The sequence below is a fragment of the Mesoplodon bidens genome, assembly GCF_964165515.1.
Source record: "Mesoplodon bidens genome assembly, chromosome: 12".
Lineage (NCBI taxonomy): Eukaryota > Metazoa > Chordata > Mammalia > Artiodactyla > Ziphiidae > Mesoplodon > Mesoplodon bidens.
Window position 1 is genome coordinate 66,705,309 of NC_138168.1, and position 23,413 is coordinate 66,728,721.

Sequence of the window (23,413 nt, forward strand, 5' to 3'; positions counted from 1 at the left end):
TTTAAATAATAATTTTTAATTATATAAAAGTATTAAATAAACCCAGTATTTTATTATTACGCACATTGTTAAGATTCTTTAAATTTTTGCAAGCTGATTTTAACTGATCTATCTGCAAAATTTAGCTTAGCTAATCATTTAAATTTCTGTCCAGAAATGCCTATCACTTTCTCCTAATAATAAAAGCAAAAATATGCTAGTTATTCACTGAAAGTCCTTTTGGAAACAGATGTGTCAGGTCTTATTCAATAATTGTATAACACATTTCGGCACTTCAAAAAGTAATACCTAGGATTATTATACAGCATGGTGATTTATTCAGTTTGTTCTTTATATGGATTTTTTCTCCCAACTATACCTTCAGTTTATATCCTACTTTTCCGTTATCTCACAGCACAAAGTGCTCCCTAAATGACAGTTGATGAATAAGTTATCAGTATTGTTTTAAAATAAATTTATTTTTCTTTCATTATGGAATGCTCTTCTTCTTTAGAGAGCTACCTTGAGGATTTTTTTTTCCTTTAGCTTTATGAACGTCCTCACATAAGAAAATTAAGCCCTATTGTTTTTATAAATGGTCACCCAGCATCACTTCTGAATTATTTTCTTGTGTATTAAAGAATAGCCCAGATAGCAGTACTAAATGGCATAGTCATGACTTGCCTTGGTATTTTAGAAAATATTGGCCACCAGTGAATACTGTAACTTGGCAGATATCTACCTGCTCATCTCAGACAATAAGTTTGAAATTGCACAAATAACAATACACATCATTACAGCTAATTGGTTCCAAAACATTGAAACTCTCACGATGAATGACATTATATGCTACATTTTTTTTTTTAATTTTTTTTTTTTGCGGTACACGGGCCTCTCACTGTTGTGGCCTCTCCCGTTGCGGAGCACAGGCTCCGGACGCTCAGGCTCAGCGGCCATGGCTCACGGGCCCAGCCACTCCGCGGCAATGTGGGATCCTCCCAGACCGGGGCACGAACCCGTGTCCCCTGCATCGGCAGGCGGACTCTCAACCACTGCGCCACCAGGGAAGCCCCTATATGCTACGTTTTTTTAACCTACATACTACCATAAAAAATTAAGTATGAGAAGCTTTTATAACTAAATCTATCTATACATAGATTTATTTCAATATTAAATATATTTTACATTATCTGAGCTTCTGCTGCAAAGATGCAAGACAGGGCCAAAACTAGGTTGGGACAAGTGAGGCACTTATCTCAGGCTCAAAATTTTAGAAGTATAATAATTCAGTAATTAAAATATTTCATTTTTAACAATATTTTTAAAATAAAAATTAGGACAAAAAATATCAAAAATTGAAATAAAGATTGAAAGAGATCTACATTATCATGTTGGTAGACTATCGTCTATTTGACAAGGTGAAAATAATAAGTAGGGAAGGAGAGAATCTTGCTGTTTTCCTCTTTGATTAAGGAAAAAAAATGGCTCTCAACTTGGTATCTCCAGCTCACAGCATCATTAGATTAGCAATATTTTAGTCAAAATGATAATTTTAGTGGCTAGAAACCATTATTTTCTATCACCTATACTTACTGTATATGACAAGTGTCATTATCTTAACTATGACTCTGCTTAAAATATTATACCACCTGCAAAGCTGAATGGAAGTTGACAAAGAAATAATCCATAATTTCAATTTGCTATGTTCGTGGCATATTTCCATAATCCAGTCTTAAGTTGCTTGCTTTTCATTCTATTATGTAAACACAGCATGCTCTCAGCCACATAGGAGATTCTCTTTTAGTATTTTAAAATTGGGCGATTTTCATAGACTATAAAGAAAAAGGAATAGATCATTGTATGGATACTTCCTTTTAGGTTTACATAACACAGGAATAATTAATTTCATTTATTTACTGACACACTTGATTTCATTCTATATAGTTCTATGTAGAAATATCACCAAGTTTCTTTGCTCCCTTACGTAGCAAAACTCCTTGAGAGCTGAATATACTCCATGTCATTGCCTCAGATTTCTCCCTTCCCATTCCCTCTCTTCTTAGGCTCTTTATTACAAAATAACTTCAGATTTATAGAAAATTTGCAAGAACGGAGCAAAGAACATTCATATACCCTTTACCCAGATGCACCAATTATTGTATTTTGCCCAATTTGCCTTGCTGCTACTTTCTTCGTAACCACTTGAGAGTTTGTTGTACACATCATGCCCCTTTATCCCTAAATATTTCAGCATGTATTTTCTAAGAACAAGGGATTCTTTCGTGTAACCACAGTTCAGCTATCAAATTCAAGACATTTATAGATAGGATATTATTATCTCACACACAAGTCCATATCCAAATTTTACAAATTGTCCTAATAATGTCATTTATAGACATTTTTTTCTGATCCAGGATCCAGTTTGGAGCTGTGCATTGCATTTAGCGCACTATATCTGGTATCCATTATTATGAAACAATACCTGAGGTTCTCTTTGTCTTTTATGACATTGACTTTTTTTAAGGGTACAGGCCAATTGTTTACTTATAGAGTATGCTTCAGCTTGGGTTTTTTCTAATGTTTTCTCTTTTGGGGGATGGGATGTGCATTTGGGGCAGGAACACTGAATAGGTGATGTTGTGTCCTCAGTGAATTACATCCGGAAGAGTAAGATGTCAGCTTTTCCTATGACCGGTGATGTTAACTTTGAATAGTTAGTGAAGGTGGTGCCCCCTCTACATTTGTCCACTAAAAAGCTATCCATTTTTTCTTTTCCGATTAATAAGTTATCTGTGAAGAGATACTTTGATGCTATGTAATTATCCTGTTGCTTTTTAAGCTTTCACTTAACAATTTTATTGTCCATTAATGATCTTGGCCTGAATCAGTTATTACTATAAAGGTTGCAAAATGGTAACTAACTCTTATTATTTCTTCTACCTTATTGGTCAGCACTCGCTGCAGGGAAGAGCTTTCCCTTCTCCTTATTTATTTACTCGCTTGCTTACTCACTAACAAACAGTATGGACTGCTGGAGTCTTCTTTCAGTCAATAGTTTATAATCCACTCTTCTATTATCCATGTTGAGTTTCAGATTTTCCCATATTTGTTCAGAGGCACCCCCTTCACATTGTCTCCTCTGTCATTTTTCTGTGAGCCCATCATTTTTTGAGCTCTCCCTTATTTTCTGGCATTACAAGAAGTTACAGTTCATCTTGATTCTGCCTGCCCCAGTCCTAGACTTGGCCATTTCACCAAGGTTATCTGGTTCATTTTAGTGATAACTTGTATTTAAATAACAAAATTTGAGTGCTAGATGTGCCTGTAGCTACTGGGTGTTGTTGCTTCTAAACATACAATAAAATGTGCTCTTTTAAGGGCATAGTTCAATGAATTTTGACAGATGTATACACCCATGGTCAATTCTCAGTCTTCATTATACTTGATCTATTAGCAGCATTTGAAACTGAGGATCAAGTATTGCCTCCTTGCAATATTGTCTTCACTAGGCCTCCAGGAAATGATACTCTTGGTTTTCGTCCATCCCCGCAGGATAACTTCTTCTCAATCTCCTTTGGTTCTCTCTACTCTTCTCCACACCCTTTTACACTGAAGTACTCCAGAGCTCAGATTCTGATGCTTTTCTCATCTGTAGTTACACTCACTCACTAAGTTAATCTCATCTGACAACTCCCAAATTTGTATCTCAAACCCAGTCTTCTCCCCCAAGCCCTGGATTTTTATATCCACTTATTTCTACTTGACATCTTCACCTGAATCTCCAATTGACATCCAAATGCAACATGTACAAAACTGAAATCCACCCCACACCTGCTCCACCTGTAGCCTTCCCTATATCAGGTGATGGCAGCTCCATTCCCCCAGTTATTTAGGCCAAAAACTTGAAGGCACTCAAAGTATATTCAGAATTCCTCCACTCCTACTCTCCACTGTTCCGCCCATGATCTAACCAGCTGTCATTTCTCGCCTGGATTACTCCAATAGCTTCATAACAGATCTCACTGCATCAAAGCTTGCTGCTACAATCTCTTCTCAACACAGAAACCACAGTGACCCTTTTTAAATGTTAAGTGTTTCCATATTACTCTTCCTCTCAAAACTTTGTGGTGGTTTCACATTTCACTGACAGTAGAGCCCAAGCCATCACAATAGCTTTCAGGGCATAATTCTCACACACACACACCCGCTTTGCTCTATGAACACATCTCTTACTCCTTCCTTTTTGTCTCCTCCCCATCCACACTGAACTGCTGCTCACCCCACATGCCAGCAAACCAAGCACGTTCCCACTCTAGGGTTATTCGAGCTGGTCCCTCTGTAAGGAAGGCATTTCCCCAGATATCTGCTTGGCCAGCTCCTTCATCTCCTTCAATTTTGATCAAATCGTAGCCTCTAATGAGGCCAACCCTGACAACCCTAACACAGAACCCTGGATCCCTCATTCCCTGCGTTTTTTCCTTCACCCTTTGCACATACCAGCTTCTAATACATTTTTATACATTACTTCTTTTTTTGTTTATTGTTTATTGTCTATCTATCTTTCTATGTTAGAATGCAAGCTTCTTGAGGACAGGGATCTTTGTTTTGCTCACTGGAGGATCTAGAACTGAGGGATCTCACCAAGCATCTAGAAGAGTGCCTGTTCCTTAGTAGCACTCAAAACTTTTTTTTTTTTTTTTTTTTTTGCCATGCCAAGCGGCTTGCAGGATCTTAGTTCCCCGAGCAGGGTTTGAACCTGGGCCCCAGCAGTGAAAGTGCTGAGTCCTAACCACTGGACCACCAGGGAATTCCCTCAAAACAATTTTTTTTTGGGGGGGGGCTGTATTGGGTCTTCCTTGCTGTGCACGGGCTTTCTCTAGTTGCAGCAAGCGGGGGCTACTCTTCGTTGTCGTGCACAGGCTTCTCATTGTGGTGGCTTCTCTTGTTGCGGAGCACAGGCTCTAGGCACACGGGCTTCAGTAGTTGTGGCTCAGGGGCTCTAGAACACAGGCTCAGTAGTTGTGGCACACGGGCTTAGTTGCTCTGTGGCCTGTGGGATCTTCCTGGACCAGAGATCAAACCCGTGTGCCCTGCATTGGCAGGCAGATTCTTAACCACTGCACCACCAGGGAAGTGCCCCCTCAAAACATTTTTTTAATGAATGAACCACTTTATACTGTACCTTAACTTGATAAACAAATAGAAATGAGTGAGAATCCATCAGTAGAATTGAGTCTATATATGCCATTTTTAATATTGATGTGAGCCTAAGCACCCAACTTCAGTTTACACCTCTTATCTCCTTATGTTTTTGTTTACATCTCCCCACACATGAAATCTAGAACCATTTTAAAATAAAAAGAATTTTAATCAGGTGGCATTTTCAGAAAGTAGTAGGTGTTGTCTGCCCTGAATTAAGTCCTTGCATGCATAATTAATCCAAGTAACGAACTGAGTTTGGTCATTCCCTGCCCTTGGGGAGTGCCACATTGCTAAGGAGACCCTTGCCCATTGATTCCTGGGTTTCTAATATCCACTGTGATTTTGAGTTCTATAAAGGAAAAGGGGACATGGGAGGAGGCATGAGAGAAACCAAAATTTCTCTGTATATGAACTGTACGTTTTCCTACTAGGACTGTTCAGTTGACTCCAGATCTCAAATTGGCAGCAGACGTCACTTATGTGGCTGAGTGATTCATAGAATTTCAGCTGAGATAAGACATACCTTGACAGACACTCAAATAATGTGCTTGGGGTATTTCTGGACAATCAACAGTCAAGTTTTAAAAGGCACATGTGACAGGAGTATTAAAGTATCTGTACTGACAGGATCAGATTTTTATGGCCACCAGTAAAAGAGAATATACTCCATTAGGAAATAAACACCCACTCTGCTTCATGTCATGGCAATCTAGGTCACTCTTGTGCTGAGATTTATAATTCCTTTACCACTGATGTTCCTGGGACATTAGGAAACATCTCCTCATGTCTAAGCTAGTGTATTCTCAACTCTTCTAATTCAGGCGAAGGATTTCATCAGACTAGAGAGAGGAGAGGATCAGAACCTGCTCTAAATTTTGGAACCTCAGCTCCAGTATAGCAGAAAAAAAAGCATAACTGTTCCTTAAATGCATGCAGAAGTATGTGAATTCACTCACTAAGTTTACCAGCATCATTAATAAGAAAATGAAGTTTTTAATTCATGTATTTCATGTCTTCCAAAATTAGTCAGAAATATCTCATTTTAATGAATGTAACATATAAGAAATATCATTTTTTCTAGAAAAATTTCAAATGCAGAGTTAAATGGTCTGTATTAAGAAAGCACTGTGAGAGCATCTCTTAGATTTCTCTCCTTTATATAGTACATCGTATTCTTACATAGTGGAGAAAAATGGGGCTTTTTAAATATATAACTTCTGAATTTGATTACTTTCCACAGATACAACACACTCAGGGGAAATTGGCACCAAGAAAAAGGTGAAAAGACTGTTAAGCTTTCAAAGATACTTCCATGCATCAAGGCTGCTTCGTGGAATTATACCTCAAGCCCCGCTCCACCTGCTGGATGAAGACTACCTTGGACAAGCAAGGGTGAGCTAGTTACCTCTCTGTCGCCTCACACCAGGCCAGTGGCTGAGAGCATGTGCTCCCCCCTACTCCCCATCCCTCCCACCCCCACCCCCCAATAGCACCTGGGTTTGAGTCTTTACTTCTGTCACTGAAGAGCTCCGTGCCTCTGAACAGTTATTCAGCACATCTGGACTTTTTCCTTAAATATGAAGTGAAGTAATAGAAACGCTCACCTCATAGGGGTGGTACAAGGATTAAACAAGGTAAAGCATGTTTGCATGCTTAATATACTCATGACTAGCACATGCTAGCTATTTTCATTTTTATAAATGTGCAAAACACATTTGCACAACACGAAATAAAATGAAGTTTTGGACTGGCCGATTACCAGTGAAGGAATAAATTTTTTGACCCGTTGAATTATCTCACCATAATAGCTACCCTGAAATTAACCCAGTAATTACCAACTCTTAATTCCACTTTAGGCTATCAATACAGTGCACTGGGGCTTCCCTGGTGGCGCAGTGGTTGAGAGTCCGCCTGCCGATGCAGGGGACACGGGTTCGTGCCCCGGTCCGGGAGGATCCCGCATGCCACGGAGCGGCTGGGCGCGTGAGCCGTGGCCGCTGAGCCTGCGCATCCGGAGCCTGTGCTCCGCAACGGGAGAGGCCACAACAGTGAGAGGCCCGCGTACCGCAAAAAAAAAAAAAAAAAAAAAAAAAAAAAAATACAGTGCACTGTATTTTTTATAATTTTTAATTTATTCAAAAAAATTTTACTAATTTGACAACTACTTTTGCAATGCATTGATCCAACAGAGGGTAGAAATCTAATGTGTGACAATCTAAAAAAAGCTCAAAGGTTATCTCTAGCCCAAACTCCCAAAGGAATTTAAATTTCAGGAATAAACCACCTCAGTTTAAACAGAAGTCAAAGGTAATATCTTATAGTTCCTATGATAAGGAATATTATGCTGTCTATATGCAATTAAGAAATATATTCTAATGGTATATACTATTAAGAAATAAGCAGCAAGTAATGTTAGAAGAACTAATTCCCCACATTAGGTCTACAAAAAGAAAGCAAATATCAATCCTAACAGCCCAAGGTCTGAGATTGAGTGAATGGCTGGTTGGTTGTTTCATTTGGTGAGAGGAGGAGAGAGAGCAAGGCTGAGCTCCCAGTGCTGGAGCATCCATGACAGCACTCTCTGTGGGGACCTCTCAAGAAAGACAACAGTGAGATGTAGAAAGAACAACAGACCAGAGGTCAGGATGTCAGAGATCAAATTTTGGCTCCGCCTTTAGAATTGTGTGACTTTTGGATAAAAACTCACTCAAACTAGACTTCACCAAAAACCTACTATCCCTTCATTTTTCTGATGCTGTTGTGAAGGCCTTTACGTGCCATGATGACGCCGTTGGATTTTATCAAAAGACACAGGGAGGCCATTCAAGGGCCGGTAGAGGAGAGTGAGCTGGTCCTTACCGTTAGCAGGGCCTGTGAGAGGAGAGGAAGGCAGTCACAGGAGCTACAGTGAGGATAGAATCAGCAACTGCAACTTTGTGTCTGAGAGTTAACACCATCTAATTCCAAGCAGGCGATATTATTAAAAAGAAAGATAGTACAGTAAGTCTGCATTGGACAGTAGGTGTTTAAAGTACCCAGTATTTTCAATTGCCCATGCTTTAGTTTCCTGTCTGTTACAGGGGTTCACATTTCATCCACATTGAGCAGAGTGGTGTGCTCATCAGTCATCTAGGTTTCTTTTTTTTAAAGTTTACTGTAAACCTCCTCCCCTAAGTGCATAGTAGTTTGTGATGTAGCGACTTAACAGAACTACAATTTTAAAAGGTATCTATCGTGTGCTTACTATGTATTCGCACCGCTCTAAGCACTTCTACATGTTTTACCTTATTTATTGTTTGTTTGTTTTTTGGGGTTTTTTTGCGGTACGCGGGCCTCTCACTGTTGTGGCCTCTCCCGTCGCGGAGCACAGGCTCCGGACACGCAGGCTCAGCGGCCATGGCTCACAGGCCCAGCCGCTCCGCGGCATGTGGGATCTTCCCGGACCGGGGCACGAACCCGTGTCCCCTGCATCGGCAGGCGGACTCTCAACCACTGCACCACCAGGGAAGCCTGTTACCTTATTTAATCTTCACAACAACCCTCTGAAGCAATAGTATTATCAGCTACATTTTTCAAATTAGGAAACTGAGGTACAGCGAGTTAAGGAACTTGCCCAAGGTATCACAGCCAGTAAGCGATGCAGCCAACATAGGATGTGGCAGTCTGATTCCGGAGCCTGTCCCTTTAACACTGTTGTTATTAGGCTGCAGAGTAAGATTTGTTTTACTACAAACCAGTTGTACATAGATGCTCGTATGCTATTTTCAACTGTTTAATTGTTTAATTCACGATGTCTCAAAGTAAATATTTGAGTCTCCGATATGATTCATGTGAGTGCTGGCTTTTGTTTGTCTTTTCAGCATATGCTCTCCAAAGTGGGAATGTGGGATTTTGACATTTTCTTGTTTGATCGCTTGACAAATGGTAAGTCACCCAAAAGAATTCTCACTAAAATACACACCATTAAAGCGGGATTAATTTCGTGAAAAACAAAATATATTTTTAAACACTGTTATTCTTTTTTCTCTCTTTTCCCACATTCATAAATCTACAGCCACTCAAGAAGGACCGAGGCAAGGGAAAATTAGTTCAAACGAAGAAGAAGGGTTGAATCTGGACTTCAGATCTTAAGACAGCTTCCTTCTGGTCTTGCTGTTCCCAAAGCAATTTAGAAACCACAGATTAGATTCCTTCCTTGCAGAATACTTTGGCCACATGCGAAAGGAAGGAGTTTGTTGTTAGTCAATGAAAACTAGAAACATAAAAACATATCTGATCAGTCCTGACTCTTACTGGGCCAATGGTTTTGCACTTTTATTAAGTGAGCGAGTCTGCCCCATTGCAGGTATTGTTCAGATGTTTGGCATCATGAGGAGAAAACAACTCCTGAGCATAGAGTGTAAACACTTAGGCTGCAGCTGAAGGGAAAAGTAGACATTCTTGTTGTTTCCACTTTAAAAATTTTTGTGCCTATAGAGTCTTCCCTTAAGAAAACAACAAAATCCTATAATATTTTCATCTGCCCATTAAACGAATGCTGATAACAGGGAGCCCATGAAAGACGTCACATTTAATGCTGACCGTCACATGTTCTACCATATACAGGTTTGTGTTTTAAGTCATTACAGATGGTTTTCTCACCATTCTGTTTCTCGACAAACAACACACAGTGGAGAGAGATACGGCCTAAGACCATGAAACTGAGCTTTACACTGTGGAAAGCTAACTAGACCATATAGGGCTGTATCTCATAATCTTGCATTTCACTTTGCTCAAATGAATTGAGAGATGGGGACCAGTATATGAAATTAACCATGAACAAAAGTATTTGTTAAAAAGAGAGTATAATCACGACTCTCATAAAGATATGAAGTGATCACATCAATGATTTTATTAAACTCAATTAATTAGAGATCCAGTAAGATGTTACAGCTAGTTCAAAGGAATATTCAAAGAGCCATACATATAAAAGCAGTAAGAAATGCCAAAGTGAATTTGTAAATAGGTGAGAAACTGGGAGGGGGAAATCAATTGTATTTCCACCTCACTAATTTCATTTGCATGTATACAGCCAAGAATCATCTGCAATAATATCAGTTATCTACAACTTTGATTGTTGTGAAACAGCTCGAAGATGATGAAAGCTACAGAAACACATAGAGTCAGGTACCCTGGAAGAGTGTGCTTGGGCAACACCTAGTTTTCCAATTAAGGCAGCCAGTCATCTTCTTGGTACATTTCAAAGTCTTTCATAAACTTTATAATGCTTTTAATATTTAAAATCCTTATTCTCTAATGAACAATATTTCTTGAATGCTTACAAGTTATTGTAGCTTCAATTTTGCACCTCTGCTGGCTTGAGTTATAAAATATCTCACAGTCAAATTTCATCTTGGGTGATTTTCCAAAAGAAGAATAGGCACTGTGGTGGCTTAGATACCCCTGTAAAGGTAAAAGTCAATTGGAAGCAACTTAAGACACATTTCAAGTGACCATTAAACTATGTCTTTAAAAAAAATAACCATACACACACACACACACACACACACACACACACACACACACACGTGTATGTGTCCCTGATACTGCAGTAGGCAGACTCCTTTTAACTCTTAACGTTTTCATTGCCTTTGGTATAGGGAGAAGGTCTGAGTTAATTTTACTTGTACAATAAGAGAAAATATGGGACCAGATCATAGTAATAATATCTTTATACTTGAATAATTTTAAATCTAAAGGGGAAAAGAAATGATCCTATCAGAGAACTTTCATTACAGAAACTTTGGATGCTATTGCTAGTCTTGATATTTTAATGGTGATGAAAATGGATTAAAACAGGTGGCTGTTCCCCTATAGGAAACAGCCTGGTAACACTGCTGTGCCACCTCTTCAACGCCCATGGGCTCATTCACCACTTCAAGTTAGATATGGTGACCTTACACAGGTTTTTAGGTAAGTCCTTTTTTCCTTATTTCTACCCCCTTGCCCCTGAAAAATGGCAATCTACAATATTCTTTAACATAAAGTGGCAAGAGCCATAGCCTGGTAGATGAAGACCTCATATTAGTCTTAAATTATCTCATCTTAATTTTAAAATAAGTTTACTTATTTAAATCACTGGAAAAAATGCTTACCTGATTAGCTATGTTTAAGAGATAAAGGCTATGTAAAGACAACCATTAAGAGCAAATAACTGTCCAGAAGTTACTGATCTGCTCACATATTAACAAAATCCCAGAAAATATTCCTCAAATAATGCCACTCTGGATATGAGTTGTTGAAATATTCAACAGGCTTTTTTTTAATGATAAGAACTACCATGTATGTAGCACCCACTGTAGGCAAGGGGCTTTTGGTACGTTATTTCTAACAGCTTCAACAACCCTGCAAGTTGGCCATTATCACCATTTGGCCCATAAGTAAGGAGAAGTACAAAAAGGTTTTGTAACTTGCTCAAGGTCAACAACATATAATTGGCAGAGCTGCAGTCCAAGCCCAGGTCTGTCTGATTTGAAAGCCTACCATCTTTCCACTCAACTCCACCATCTCGCCTCATCAAAAAGCAGCCCCAGATCTCATTTGACTTCATGCATATTCTTATTTATCTTCCAGTGAATTATCCAGGGCACATTTTTTTTTTTCCTTTGCGGCACGCGGGCCTCTCACTGTTGTGGCCTCTCCCGTTGCGGAGCACAGGCTCCGGACACGCAGGCTCAGCGGCCATGGCTCACGGGCCCAGCCGCTCCGCAGCACGTGGGATCTTCCCAGACCGGGGCATGAACCCGTGTCCCCTGCATTGGCAGGCGGACTCTCAACCACTGCGCCACCAGGGAAGCCCCAGGGCACATTTTTAGTCACCAAATGACTTTCCTCTGCCTCTTAATGTGTTCCTGGCTTCTTTGACATGGCACATGGCAGTGCTTTGAATTTGGAAGCTGACTTGATGCATCAAGGGTAAAATAATGGTGATGGTGATAACAACAGTAGCAGCAACCACCAGGCTTACATAGTGTTTACATATGCTGGAAAGTCTTCTAAGAACTTGCATATATTACCACATTTAATCCTTACAGCACCTCTTTGAGATCAGAGCTGTTGTTATCCCTATTTTATAGAGAAAGAAATGGAGGAAACTTTCGGTTAAGTAACTTGCCCAATACAGATAAGTAATAGAGCCAGGGTTCATATAATAGTCAAATAAACCTGCTGATTAAAAGGTACATGTGGCACAACAGAAATACTGGAAACAAGCCAGAGCATGGCTCATTCCAGAAACACAAATAACCTCAAGCTAATTGTGTTCAGATTGATTGAGCAAAGTAATGGCCATGAATAGAGCCAAATAATTTTGATTTGTCTAAAGAGGGAGAGCACAGATACTTTGGCCATGTGTATGCACCCAGAGTACATGTGAAAAAGGCAAAGATTCAATGAAAGAAATAACACTGGAATCCAGAGCCAAAGTCATAGCTGGGCTGAGAGAACATAGCCAGGAAAATTGAAAGCCAGGACATTCTATACACACTGAATATATTGCATCCTAGACATTGCCTTAGTTATTAGCTGAAGCAGGCAAGTAGCTTCTGTAAATAGCAAACTCAAATTGCCTTCCTTGTGTCTCTGTTCGGTTCCAAGATCACTCCGGTCCCTAGATTGGAAGGGCAAGAAAGATGATCATTTAATCTGAATAAGATAGAAATAAATCCAAGGATTCCTCAGTTGGATCTATGAATTTCTGCCTGAAGAATCCCCAGATTTGCTTTGGTCAGTATTTGTTATTTAAGTGATAAAGCAATCTTTGGATGAGAGTAGGTCTCTTTAAAAGGAAGCCTCTTTTATGGCACATTATTCTTAAATGGCAGCAAACTTAAATACTTAAACTATAGTGTGAAATAAAGTTGCCCTTTTCCTACATATTTATTTTTCCAATGAATGAGAGCCTTCATGAATGCCAGAAAGGGGTGATTTATGAAGGTGGTGAGGGATCCCAAGGGCCTCACAAATCCTTTTAGCCTTTCTTCCTTCTTCCCTCCCCCTCCCTCCTCTCCACTGAAATCAACCCAGTAGAACTGCCAAGCTGGCAAATCGTGTTCATTTCTAAAGCATTCCCAGGCTGCACATTTTGGAGACACTGTTATTTTTAAGCAAAAAGGACCCTCAATAAGTCTGAGCTAGTATGTCCTTTGTGTTTTGTTTTTAGCTGATTGAGTTATCTGCTTACCTCCTAGTCATGGTTCAAGAAGATTACCACAGCCAAAACCCATATCACAATGCTGTTCATGCGGCCGATGTCACCCAGGCCATGCACTGCTACCTAAAGGAGCCAAAGGTAAGGCAAGACCCGCTGCCTCCTCGGCCATCTGGAAATGCCATGTAAACTACCTGCCGGGTCCCAAATCACCTGACATATCAGAGCAGCTGGGTTATGGGCCAATTTATAGCATGAATACAAATTGCTTATATTAAGGTTTCAGTATCAGCTCTGAAAACTGTATAATAGTCATGAAAGAGGATGTCAATTTTCAGAGGTTCTGTTTCATAATTTATATATTTTCAAGGCTGCATTAGGACGAAAACAACCCTCTCTATGACAATCTGCATCCTAGATATCTTCAACCGTCACAGAAGTTAGCTGCTTTTGCCTTGAACCTTTGCCACAAACAGTACCAGAACTGAACTTTTCTAGGAAGTCTCCCACCTCATGGTTTTTGATCAACAAATAAAATTAAAACTCCTCAAGACTCAGCTGCATTTCCTACTGAGGCAACTAGGCATCCTGATTCAGGCCCAAGAGAAATTGTGAACATCAAAAACCTCTTTAAAAATATGCCCAGATGCAATATATTAATCCAAAATTTAAAACATGATAATAACGCTTGTTACTCAAAACCTAGGCATTTCTTAGCCATATAAAACCTAGCTGTTAAAACATACAGGATGAGTTTTTTTAGGGTTTTTGGAAAATGATATCTCAGTCCAAGACTGTTTAGTTCAATCAGTTTTAACATCAACCACTAAATATACAGATGCCAGATAGGCATTCCCAAGACAAAACTGGGTATGCCTCATCCTTATAAAATATCCCAAAGACATTAAAGGTTTTGTTATTTAATCCCTAAGTAATTTGAAAATTGTATAGATTGCACAGTTGAGTATTTAAAGCTAACACTAGATTCCCATTTTCCTGCTTGTTTTCCTAGCTAACCAAAAAAAAGACAGATTCTCACACATTCCCCCACTTTATTTATTACACATTGAAGAAATATGCAAATTTTGCAATTCAGCCCACTGTGGATTTCATATTCAAAGAAGTGGCAGTGATATATTGGATGGTTGAAATACACAAGTGATTTTTTCCATCGCTTTGGCTTCAGCTTTTTCCTTCACTTACAGCTTTCCTAGGAGCAAGGCTGATTTTAGACTCTGCCTTCTTCTCCCCGCCCACTATAGAGCAGTGTTGCCAACAGGTAATACTACTACAACAACAAAACAAGACAGGAGCAGCAGGAAGAGGAGGCCACCTGGATGAGCTACACAATTTGAGTTGCTTAATTACTTTCCTCACAGCCCTTTCTTTATTCCTGCGATTTCCATGGTTCTGTTACCTTATTGACAGCTTCAGAAGGTTACGGTCTGGATGAAAGGCCTGAACGATACTATGATGATTCATTCAGTGTGATTTAGCCAAAACAAATGCTAACCTATTTTTGGAAACACACCAGTCAATCTCCCCATTCAATCCTTTAACAGCTCGCCAGCTCCCTCACACCTCTGGACATCATGCTTGGATTGCTGGCTGCCGCAGCCCACGATGTTGACCATCCAGGGGTAAACCAGCCATTTTTGATCAAAACAAACCACCACCTTGCCAACCTATATCAGGTAAGGGAGCCAACATTATACAATATGTTTAACTGCTTTAGGCCCAGTGCTGTAGCCTGAATCTCACCCTTGGAGATAGCCTTCATTCAGGGTCAGCCTCAATGATGACCACAGCCAAAGAGCATGGGTTTGAAATAGGTTCAGAGTGTCCCCCAGGGCAGATTAAATTGGTTTACAAGGATATCCAAGGAATTCAATTTGCTCTGAAGCAGGTCTGAAATTGTCCAAAGTCAAACAGGATTCCTGAGTCTACCGTCTCATGGTCTGAGACTATCTGTCTCCATAGGAACCATCTAATATATAATGGCCAGTTGAAGCCAGTCCTTGTAGAACTTCTATAAATGATACTCCTAGGTGCAATCCTAATTCAGATTTACGTCTCTAGGGCCATTTCTTTTTTTAATCATGTTTTTATTCTTTTATTGAAGTATAGTTGACTTATAATATTACACTAGTTTCAGGTATACAATATAGTGATTCAAAGATTTTACAGATTATACTTCATTTATAGTTATTATAAAATATTGGCTATATTCTCCAGGGCCATTTCTGAACTTTTTTGGCTTCTGAGTCACAGGTATGTTATCGAAGACAATAGGCGTGCTTTGCTGTTATAAAATTGTTCAACAGCACAAGTAGATTGGCCCAAAGAACTCTTATCTATGATATTACTTCAGATATTATAACCCTATATCATAAATGAATTATTCCCAGAATTTTCAACATGGTTTGGGGGAGACCTTTGGTTGTCATTAACAAAATCATTGCATTCAAGGGAGTCATTGATCTCAATTTTAGTAGATCTTTTGAAAAAATTCAGTACGGGAATACTGTCTAAAGGATTCCCATAAAACAATTGCGTTATACAAAACAGTGCAGCTTGAGGATAAAGTACAACTGAAACATGAAACAGAGCTTTTTTCCATCTAGTTGATTAGCTTTGGGTCCCGGTAGGAATTGGCACTCCAAGGTTTATGGATCCCCTGGTACATAATTCAGCACTCGGCTCTCTTGGTCTGTCAGCCAGCACCTGGAGCTGGGATAGAAATGACCGTAAAGAGGGGACAGGGTGACATAATTTAGAAAAACTTTAGGTGATGAGCTGAAAACTAAACAAAGAAAATGAAAACTAAAACTAAACTTTCTAAACAGTCTCAGAAGCTATATTTATTGCTTGGGGAAAACATTAAAAATTTGACCAGGGGAGGGCTTCCCTGGTGGCGCAGTGGTTGGGAGTCTGCCTGCCAATGCAGGGGACAGGGGTTCGTGCCCCGGTCCGGGAAGATCCCGTGAGTAACATTTTGAGTAGCAGGGCAGAGAGTGTGACACCAAAGGCAGCATAAACTGGTGTGCTTTGGGGATGAAAACCCACAACTCCAGAGTAACTGCAAATGGACTGTTTCTGTGGCCTTGAGCTGAGTATAGTCCTGTCATGAATGGCCCCTGCTCTCTGTTCAATGACTTGGGCATGTTATGATGAAGTGTATATTCTCCCTTTTGTAGACACTGTAGATTAGCTGTACAGAATGTGATCTGGGTCAGAAAATCTTCATTTCGCATTGTCAGTGAAGAACTGGCATAACTCTTTAGGTTTTCAATTTCAAGAAAAAAAAATCGTGTTACATAAAATATCAACTCAGCAAGATCATTAACAACACATGATACCTTAAAATCTTTGGAAATACAGCCTTTTAGCCTACCAAGGGCCTGTTGGTTGAGACATAAATAAGCTTTCAGGAAACTATATGCAGATTTTCAGACGACGTACCTATACACATTTTTCTAGGGAGAGGATCCATGACTTATATTTTAAAATGAGTTATACATCCAGAAAATATTAAGAACTGTGATAATGAGTGAAAAAAAATATATATACATCATATATATACATATATATTACACAATACGTATACTGTGTAATATATGTGTGTGTGTATATATACATATATATATATATATATATATATATATATATACACAAAAACTGTACATGCACATGCACACACATTTGGTCAACGAGAATAGCCAAGAAGATGTGCCAGGAATTATGGGGCTTTGAGAACACCCTGTGCGTGACTTTGTACAATCCAGACTTACTAGAAATGAGATAAAATGGAAGAGGGTTTCCTCTCCCTCCTTTTGTTGGCTGTGCTCTTTTAGTTCTAATAAATAAGAAGATCATTGCATAAGACCCAGCCTGTGCTTCTGCCCTGAGATAAAGCGAGAGCCAGGGCAGCTGGAGTGAAGGCCAAGTTAAAGGGCTCTCTCCCATTGTCCTCTGTCTGGGCCAGACTTGCGAGCTGAACTGCCAACCCAAGTTCAACATGAAGACCATAAAGGCATTTCCACCTGGCACCAGTCTCATCAGACTGGAAGCAGTCCAGGTGTCCGTGGTGGACTAAGAGTGTACCTAACAGGATGTGAGAGATACAGCTGAGAATTTATTTTCTGTCCCTCCACCCTCCAATCCTCCAACATGTGGGTTCAGCAGTTTTGCAAAGTAACTGTTAAATCAGACATGATATTGCTTATTACAATTGCAAGAGGAATTGCTTTCAGTTCAATTTAAAATCTAGAATATGATACAAATGAACTTATTTACAAAACAGAAACAGACTCACAGACATAGAAAACAAACTTATGGTTACCAAAGAGGAACCGGGGGAAACGGATAAATTAGGAGTTTGGGATTAGCAGATACAAACTATTGTGTATAAAACAGATAAACAACAAGGACCTACTGTATAGCACAGGGAACTATATTCAATATCTTGTAATAAACCATATAAAAAAGTTAATTCCTTTTGATAGAGTCCAACTACATATTAACTAGTGACAGAACAACCTAATGAATAAAATAATTAATAATTAGTTGTTCCATGAAACATTGTATTTATTACATTCTCTTATTTGTCTTGCAGAAGTTTATAATCATTTTTCTTGGTCACTTATCACAAGCACTTAGAAGAGGCCAGCATTTTTAACCACTTTTTATTCTTTTTTTTTTTTTTTTTTTTTTTTTTTTGCGGTACGCGGGCCTCTCACTGTTGTGGCCTCTCCCGTTGCGGAGCACAGGCTCCGGACGCTCAGGCTCAGCGGCCATGGCTCACAGGCCCAGCCGCTCTGCAGCATGTGGGATCCTCCCGGACCGGGGCACGAACCCATGTCCCCTGCATCGGCAGGCGGACTCTCAACCACTGCGCCACCAGGGAAGCCCCCACTTTTTATTCTTAATGACTCTGCACCATAAATATGAAGTTAGAGCCAGGAGACATGTTCCTTCCATATGGTCCTATGACCTCTACTCAAACAAGCAATTGCAAAGATTATATGTAACCTCATGATTTCTGCCTCATGAAAGGTGTTTTTGACAAGTGGAGTGAAAATTGTAAAAAGGAGGTTCAAATTTGATTTTCTGTTTCATAAAGTTTCCACTGTTCATAGTGAGGTAGCTGGCATGTGGCACATCCATGGCCCTGATCTGAACACAGGTCTGCCCCGTGGACGGCAATCAATGTTCGGGCTCCTTGTGAGAGCAGTGTCTTCGGCAGATGCAGATCAAACAAGAGAAAGACATCTTCCAACAGGCAGTAAACATGGCAGTGGTATAGTTTCTTCAAGGGCCAAGGTCTTGTTTAGGACTCAGGGAGCTTCTGTTCCTCTGAGACCTCCTGGGCTGGGGCCCTTGCAGCGTTACCAAGGAGACCACTGGGCTTGTTAGGGAAGAACTCAGTGACTTCATTATCTTCTGGAGTCTTGCTTCCCGGTTTCGTGAGCAATTAAAAATGAAAACACAGACTATGTTCCTGTTGTTTTTCTTCCTGCCTCCGCTGGTTTAAAAGGTATAATTAACTCTGAGTCTTGTTGTACACCAGACTCAGTTTATCAACATCATTCTAAGTATTTTAATCAAAGAAAGTGTCCAATAAATAGGAGAAAAAAACAACAGTTTAAAGCTGCTTTGTGTGATAGCAAATCTGCTCTGCCAGATTCTCTTTGACAAAGAGACTCTCGGTTTAATTTGAAAACCTGTGTTGGTGGTTTATTAAATGCCAGATGTGTTGTTATTCTAGAACAAATAGATTGTTTTGTTCTTAGGGTGGATAATACTTGATTATTCAGATAAAAGGGGAAATAACGGTTTTGCAGTAGCGGTTTGAAGAGTTTTATTTTGTTCAAAATAAATTCTGGTAGGTTTTGTTGCCACAAAGGTGGATGCTTACTCTCTCAACTTTACAGTGAAGATTATTCTTATTAATAAAACTACAGGTATGAAGAGTTTGTGACACTAGAACGCATTCTCATTGGAATGATGTGAGATTGCTGAGCTGCTGCTTCTGAAAGTAGAGGGATGTTGTACCTACTGTGGGATTACAAAACAAAACAGTGCTGGGATTTAAATGGATATTAAAGCAATATCATCTCATCCTATGTTCAGACCTCCATGAGCATTTCTGATGAGCATCTTCTTTTTTTCAATCTGCCTTTTGCTGATATTGGTCTTTGAGGGGCTGTGAAAGCCAGTGAGTCTGTAGGAGCAGAACCACCTCCCTCTTCAGAAAGACAAAGATAATTTGGCCATTGCCTATGAAATACCAGTACCTCCCAGCCTGCTCGTGCCAGATCCTCCCCTAGAGCAGGGCACCAACGTCTTTCATCCTGTCATCTACACTCAGCCTTGCCTGTCTCCAACCCCTCCGCCACTGTGCAGCCAGAATGAGTTTCCTGAAGCTCAACTGTGACACTTAGATGCCTGCTTAAAATCCCATTGCCCTCAGGGTTAAGTCCAAATGTCTTAACCCAGTTTACAAGCCTCATTATGATCTGACCCTCACTACACTTTCCAGTTCCACTTCCCACCATTACTCTCCCAGGCTCTATGCATCATCCAGTCTGAACCACTTTCAGAATCCCAGAGCCGACATATGTGCCAAGTGCTGGCAGTACAGAAGATAAACAAAACAAATAGAAATCCCTGCTTTCTACTAGGGGAATCAGAAAATAAGTAAAATATATAGTATGTTTGAAAGTGATCATTTCTAATGATTAAAAAATAAATAAAACAGGGAGGGAAGATATAAAGTGTCCCTCTTGCTCCAGGTCTTCACACACATGCTCTTCTTCCTTCTGCCTGTTTTAATGAAATGTAAACATGGCAGTGCTATAGTTTCTGTATTGCCTGCATTCTCGGACTCCTCTCTAACTTACTCATCCTTTTGATCCCAACTTGGACAGATCTTCCTCCTGAAAGCCTTCTTTTTCTTTAAAAATCTATCTTCCAGGGCTTCCCTGGTGGCGCAGTGGTTGAGAGTCCGCCTGCCGATGCAGGGGACGCCGGTTCGTGCCCCGGTCCGGGAAGATCCCACATGCCGCGGAGCGGCTGGGCCCGTGAGCCATGGCCGCTGAGCCTGTGCGTCTGGAGCCTGTGCTCCACAACAGGAGAGGCCACAACAGTGAGAGGCCCGCGTACTGCAAAAAAAAAAAAAAAAAAAAAATCCATCTTCCATGCCCCTGCTGTATGATTTCACAGCGTTCTCTTACTTCCCCTATCACGGTGTTTATCTCTCTAAACTGCCATTTCCTGATTAGACGTCCATATCCCCCGTAGCCTGCAAGCTTCTAGGCACCTACCTCGTCCGCTGCTGTATCCTCAGCATCTGGCACAGTCCTCACGTTTAGTGAATATTCGTTGGGTGGTGGGACGTTTGCTGGATGAGTAAGTGGATGGATAGATGGATGGAGAGACGGATGGATGCACAGGTTGGACCCAAGCAGCAAGAAAGACAGAACCTGAGTAACACTGAAAAATGAGAAATCTTGGCCACAGTGGGCACACACAGGGACCCAGAGGGGAAATCTGAGAGATAGCAGCACACAGACAAGAAAGCATATCCCCGTCCTGTCCACTTAGTAGGTACCTGTGCTGATCATCGCGTTATTACTTCCCTGCATCAAGAGTACACCATGAAGACTGAGAAGCATCACGGAAAATTCTTTATAATAATCTTATTTGTTTATCTTGCAGTTGACAAATGCTATCTGATATATGTTATTTCTGGAGTCGTTGACCTAATCCTGGTCATCTGTGAGCGAACAGTGAGAGAGCCCATTGCTATAAGAATTTTAAAATCTCTTTGACTTTTACCTGAGTCTAAGGATTTCACAGCAGAAGATTCCAAGTCTGGCTTTTATCAGCTATTGACCAAAAAATTAACAGGACTCTGTTACTTATACAGTTACTTAAACTTTTGCAGTTACCGCACTTTGGGGTTTTGGAGGTTAATGACTTAGTATCCATTCAACAAATATTTCGTTATTTAAATGGCACTGTGCCACATACTGGTGCACAAAGATGAATAAGATATGCTCCTTGTTCTCAATGGCAATCATGTATGCCAGCAGCTTCAAACCAGGCATTTGTGCCCATGGGGATACGCGAAGACTTTCCCAGGAGTACACAGGCATGAATAGCACTAACAGAATTCATTTTCAGCTCCTTAAACTGACCTACCTGGAATGTGCTTTCAGGACAGTCAAGCCAGTTCTACTTTCTACTCCTCTTTCACAGTTACCCTGTTCCCACCGTACAAAAGAAAGACGTATCTCTTATCCATTCTGCATATTGCATCTTGCTCCAATTGCACTAATATTGTATATTGCCGCAGTGTGAAAAAATACCAAAGGAACAACTAAAAATATTCAAGAAAATCTCCTATAACTGAGGTACTATAATGCTCCCAGCCATCTCATGAATAAATGCATTGTGAAAACATTTTTATTCTTTTTGGGCTTCCCTGGTGGCGCAGTGGTTGAGAGTCCGCCTGCCGATGCAGGGGACACAGGTTCGTGCCCCAGTCCGGGAAGATCCCACATGCCGTGGAGCGGCTAGGCCTGTGAGCCATGGCCGCTGAGCCTGCGCGTCCGGAGCCTGTGCTCTGCAACAGGAGAGGCCACAACAGTGAGAGGCCTGCGTACCACAAAAAAAAAAAAAAAAAAAATTTATTCTTTTTATTTATTTATTTATTTCTGGCTACTGTTCGTTGCGGTGTGCATTACGGTGGCTTCTCTTGTTGTGGAGCACGGGTTCTAGGCACGTGGGCTTCAGTAGTTGTGGCGCACGGGCTCTAGAGCTCAGGCTCAGTAGTTGTGGCGCACGGGCTTAGTTGCTCTGTGGCATGTGGGATCTTCCCAGACCAGGGCTTGAACCCGTGTCTCCTGCATTGGCAGGCAGATTCTTAACCACTGTGCTGCCAGGGAAGTCCCAAAACGTTTTTATTCTTAAGCATAATGTTTTCCAAATTTGCAGTATACGTGTATTTTCATCAATTAGTTACCAACCAATAGCAATTTCATTGTAAACCCAAGCTGGAAAAATATTTACTACTTAGAGCCTGATGTTAAGTAAATTTGTTAAATTAAAGATTCAATTTATATATCAATACTTATTTTTGTTTCAGAGAGATATGACAGGGTGATGATGAAAGAATTTCACACATCAAAATATATTACATTAAAATAAAATTCTATGGGGAAATAGAATGGAAATATAAGTTCTAGAGGGAAAAAAATCAATTTAAAATTTTTGACTTAAAAGATAAATTATTCATGTGTTTTCTTAAACATGTGATTAATAGGTATTAAATGCCATTGGTATTTTGATTCCCTTAGATACATTTAATGCATAAAAGAGTTATATAATGATTTTATATTAAAACACCAATATTCACAAAAATGCAAGACATTATTACATCTTTTGTTACCATAGAAATTTGTGATTTTAGATATCAATTTTTAAAAGTATAGGGAGACCATAATTTTTCAAGGCTATTTTAAGAGTAAATGAACAAAAAACATGTGAAAATTACTTATATGTAGGAGCAAGGCCAGTGAACAAAGTTGTTATGAGGTGTTTTGGACAGTAGGATAGAAGCTTGGGTTGGGAATGGGGAGCTAGAAGAGGGAGCTGTCAGTACTGTTTGGAGAACCAGGAAAGTCTTTCCTAGCAGATGGCAATGTTTGATCTCAGAAATAAGAAGTGTGTGTTTGTGTGTGCGTGCCCTCGCGCAGATGTGCGTGAGCCCACGCGTGCGTTTCAGACTTTACTAAGGTGATTTCACCTCACTCTTTTTTTGAGTTATAAAATTCTTTATTAAGATTCTTATGCAAAAACCAAGCATTATTCTAGATTAAGACATTGAAAAGGTCTTTTTATCAACTCTTTTGGGAGGATATGGAAGATAATAAAGCAACTTTAAATAATGTGGTGTGTTAGTGACTTAAACAAGGGTAGAAGTTTGTTTCTACCCTTTATAGAAGAAGTTTGGATATTGGCAGTCCAGGGCAGGCGTGG

At 40.0% G+C, this 23,413-nt stretch overlaps 2 protein-coding genes across 9 annotated transcripts in view; one reads left to right on the forward strand and one right to left on the reverse strand.

Annotated features, from left to right (window-relative positions):
* PDE7B (phosphodiesterase 7B) overlaps positions 1-23,413 on the forward strand; it is a gene marked incomplete at both ends in the record, with an annotated part of 215,525 nt that overhangs the window by 167,503 nt on the left and 24,609 nt on the right. Inside the window, 5 exons of the mRNA XM_081251028.1 lie at positions 6,422-6,573; positions 9,042-9,105; positions 11,038-11,133; positions 13,410-13,510; positions 14,932-15,063. Of these exons, the coding sequence (XP_081107154.1) occupies positions 6,422-6,573; positions 9,042-9,105; positions 11,038-11,133; positions 13,410-13,510; positions 14,932-15,063 (545 nt within the window). The remainder of the gene's footprint in view (positions 1-6,421; positions 6,574-9,041; positions 9,106-11,037; positions 11,134-13,409; positions 13,511-14,931; positions 15,064-23,413) is intronic.
* The window catches only part of MTFR2 (mitochondrial fission regulator 2), a 159,488-nt gene that overhangs the window by 45,135 nt on the left and 90,940 nt on the right, over positions 1-23,413 (reverse strand). Inside the window, exons 8-9 of one of the 8 annotated variants that reach the window (XM_081251024.1) lie at positions 20,695-20,863; positions 15,147-16,099 (exon numbers count right to left, since the gene is read on the reverse strand). The exons of 1 other annotated variant lie outside the window; for it this stretch is intronic. In XM_081251024.1, coding sequence (XP_081107150.1) covers positions 20,714-20,863 — 150 coding nt within the window. In that variant the 3' untranslated portion in view covers positions 15,147-16,099; positions 20,695-20,713. Of the gene's footprint in view, positions 1-15,146; positions 16,648-20,694; positions 20,864-23,413 lie in introns of those variants that run through there. 6 more of the 8 variants (XM_081251026.1, XM_081251023.1, XM_081251025.1 and 3 more) reach the window with 6 other exon arrangements.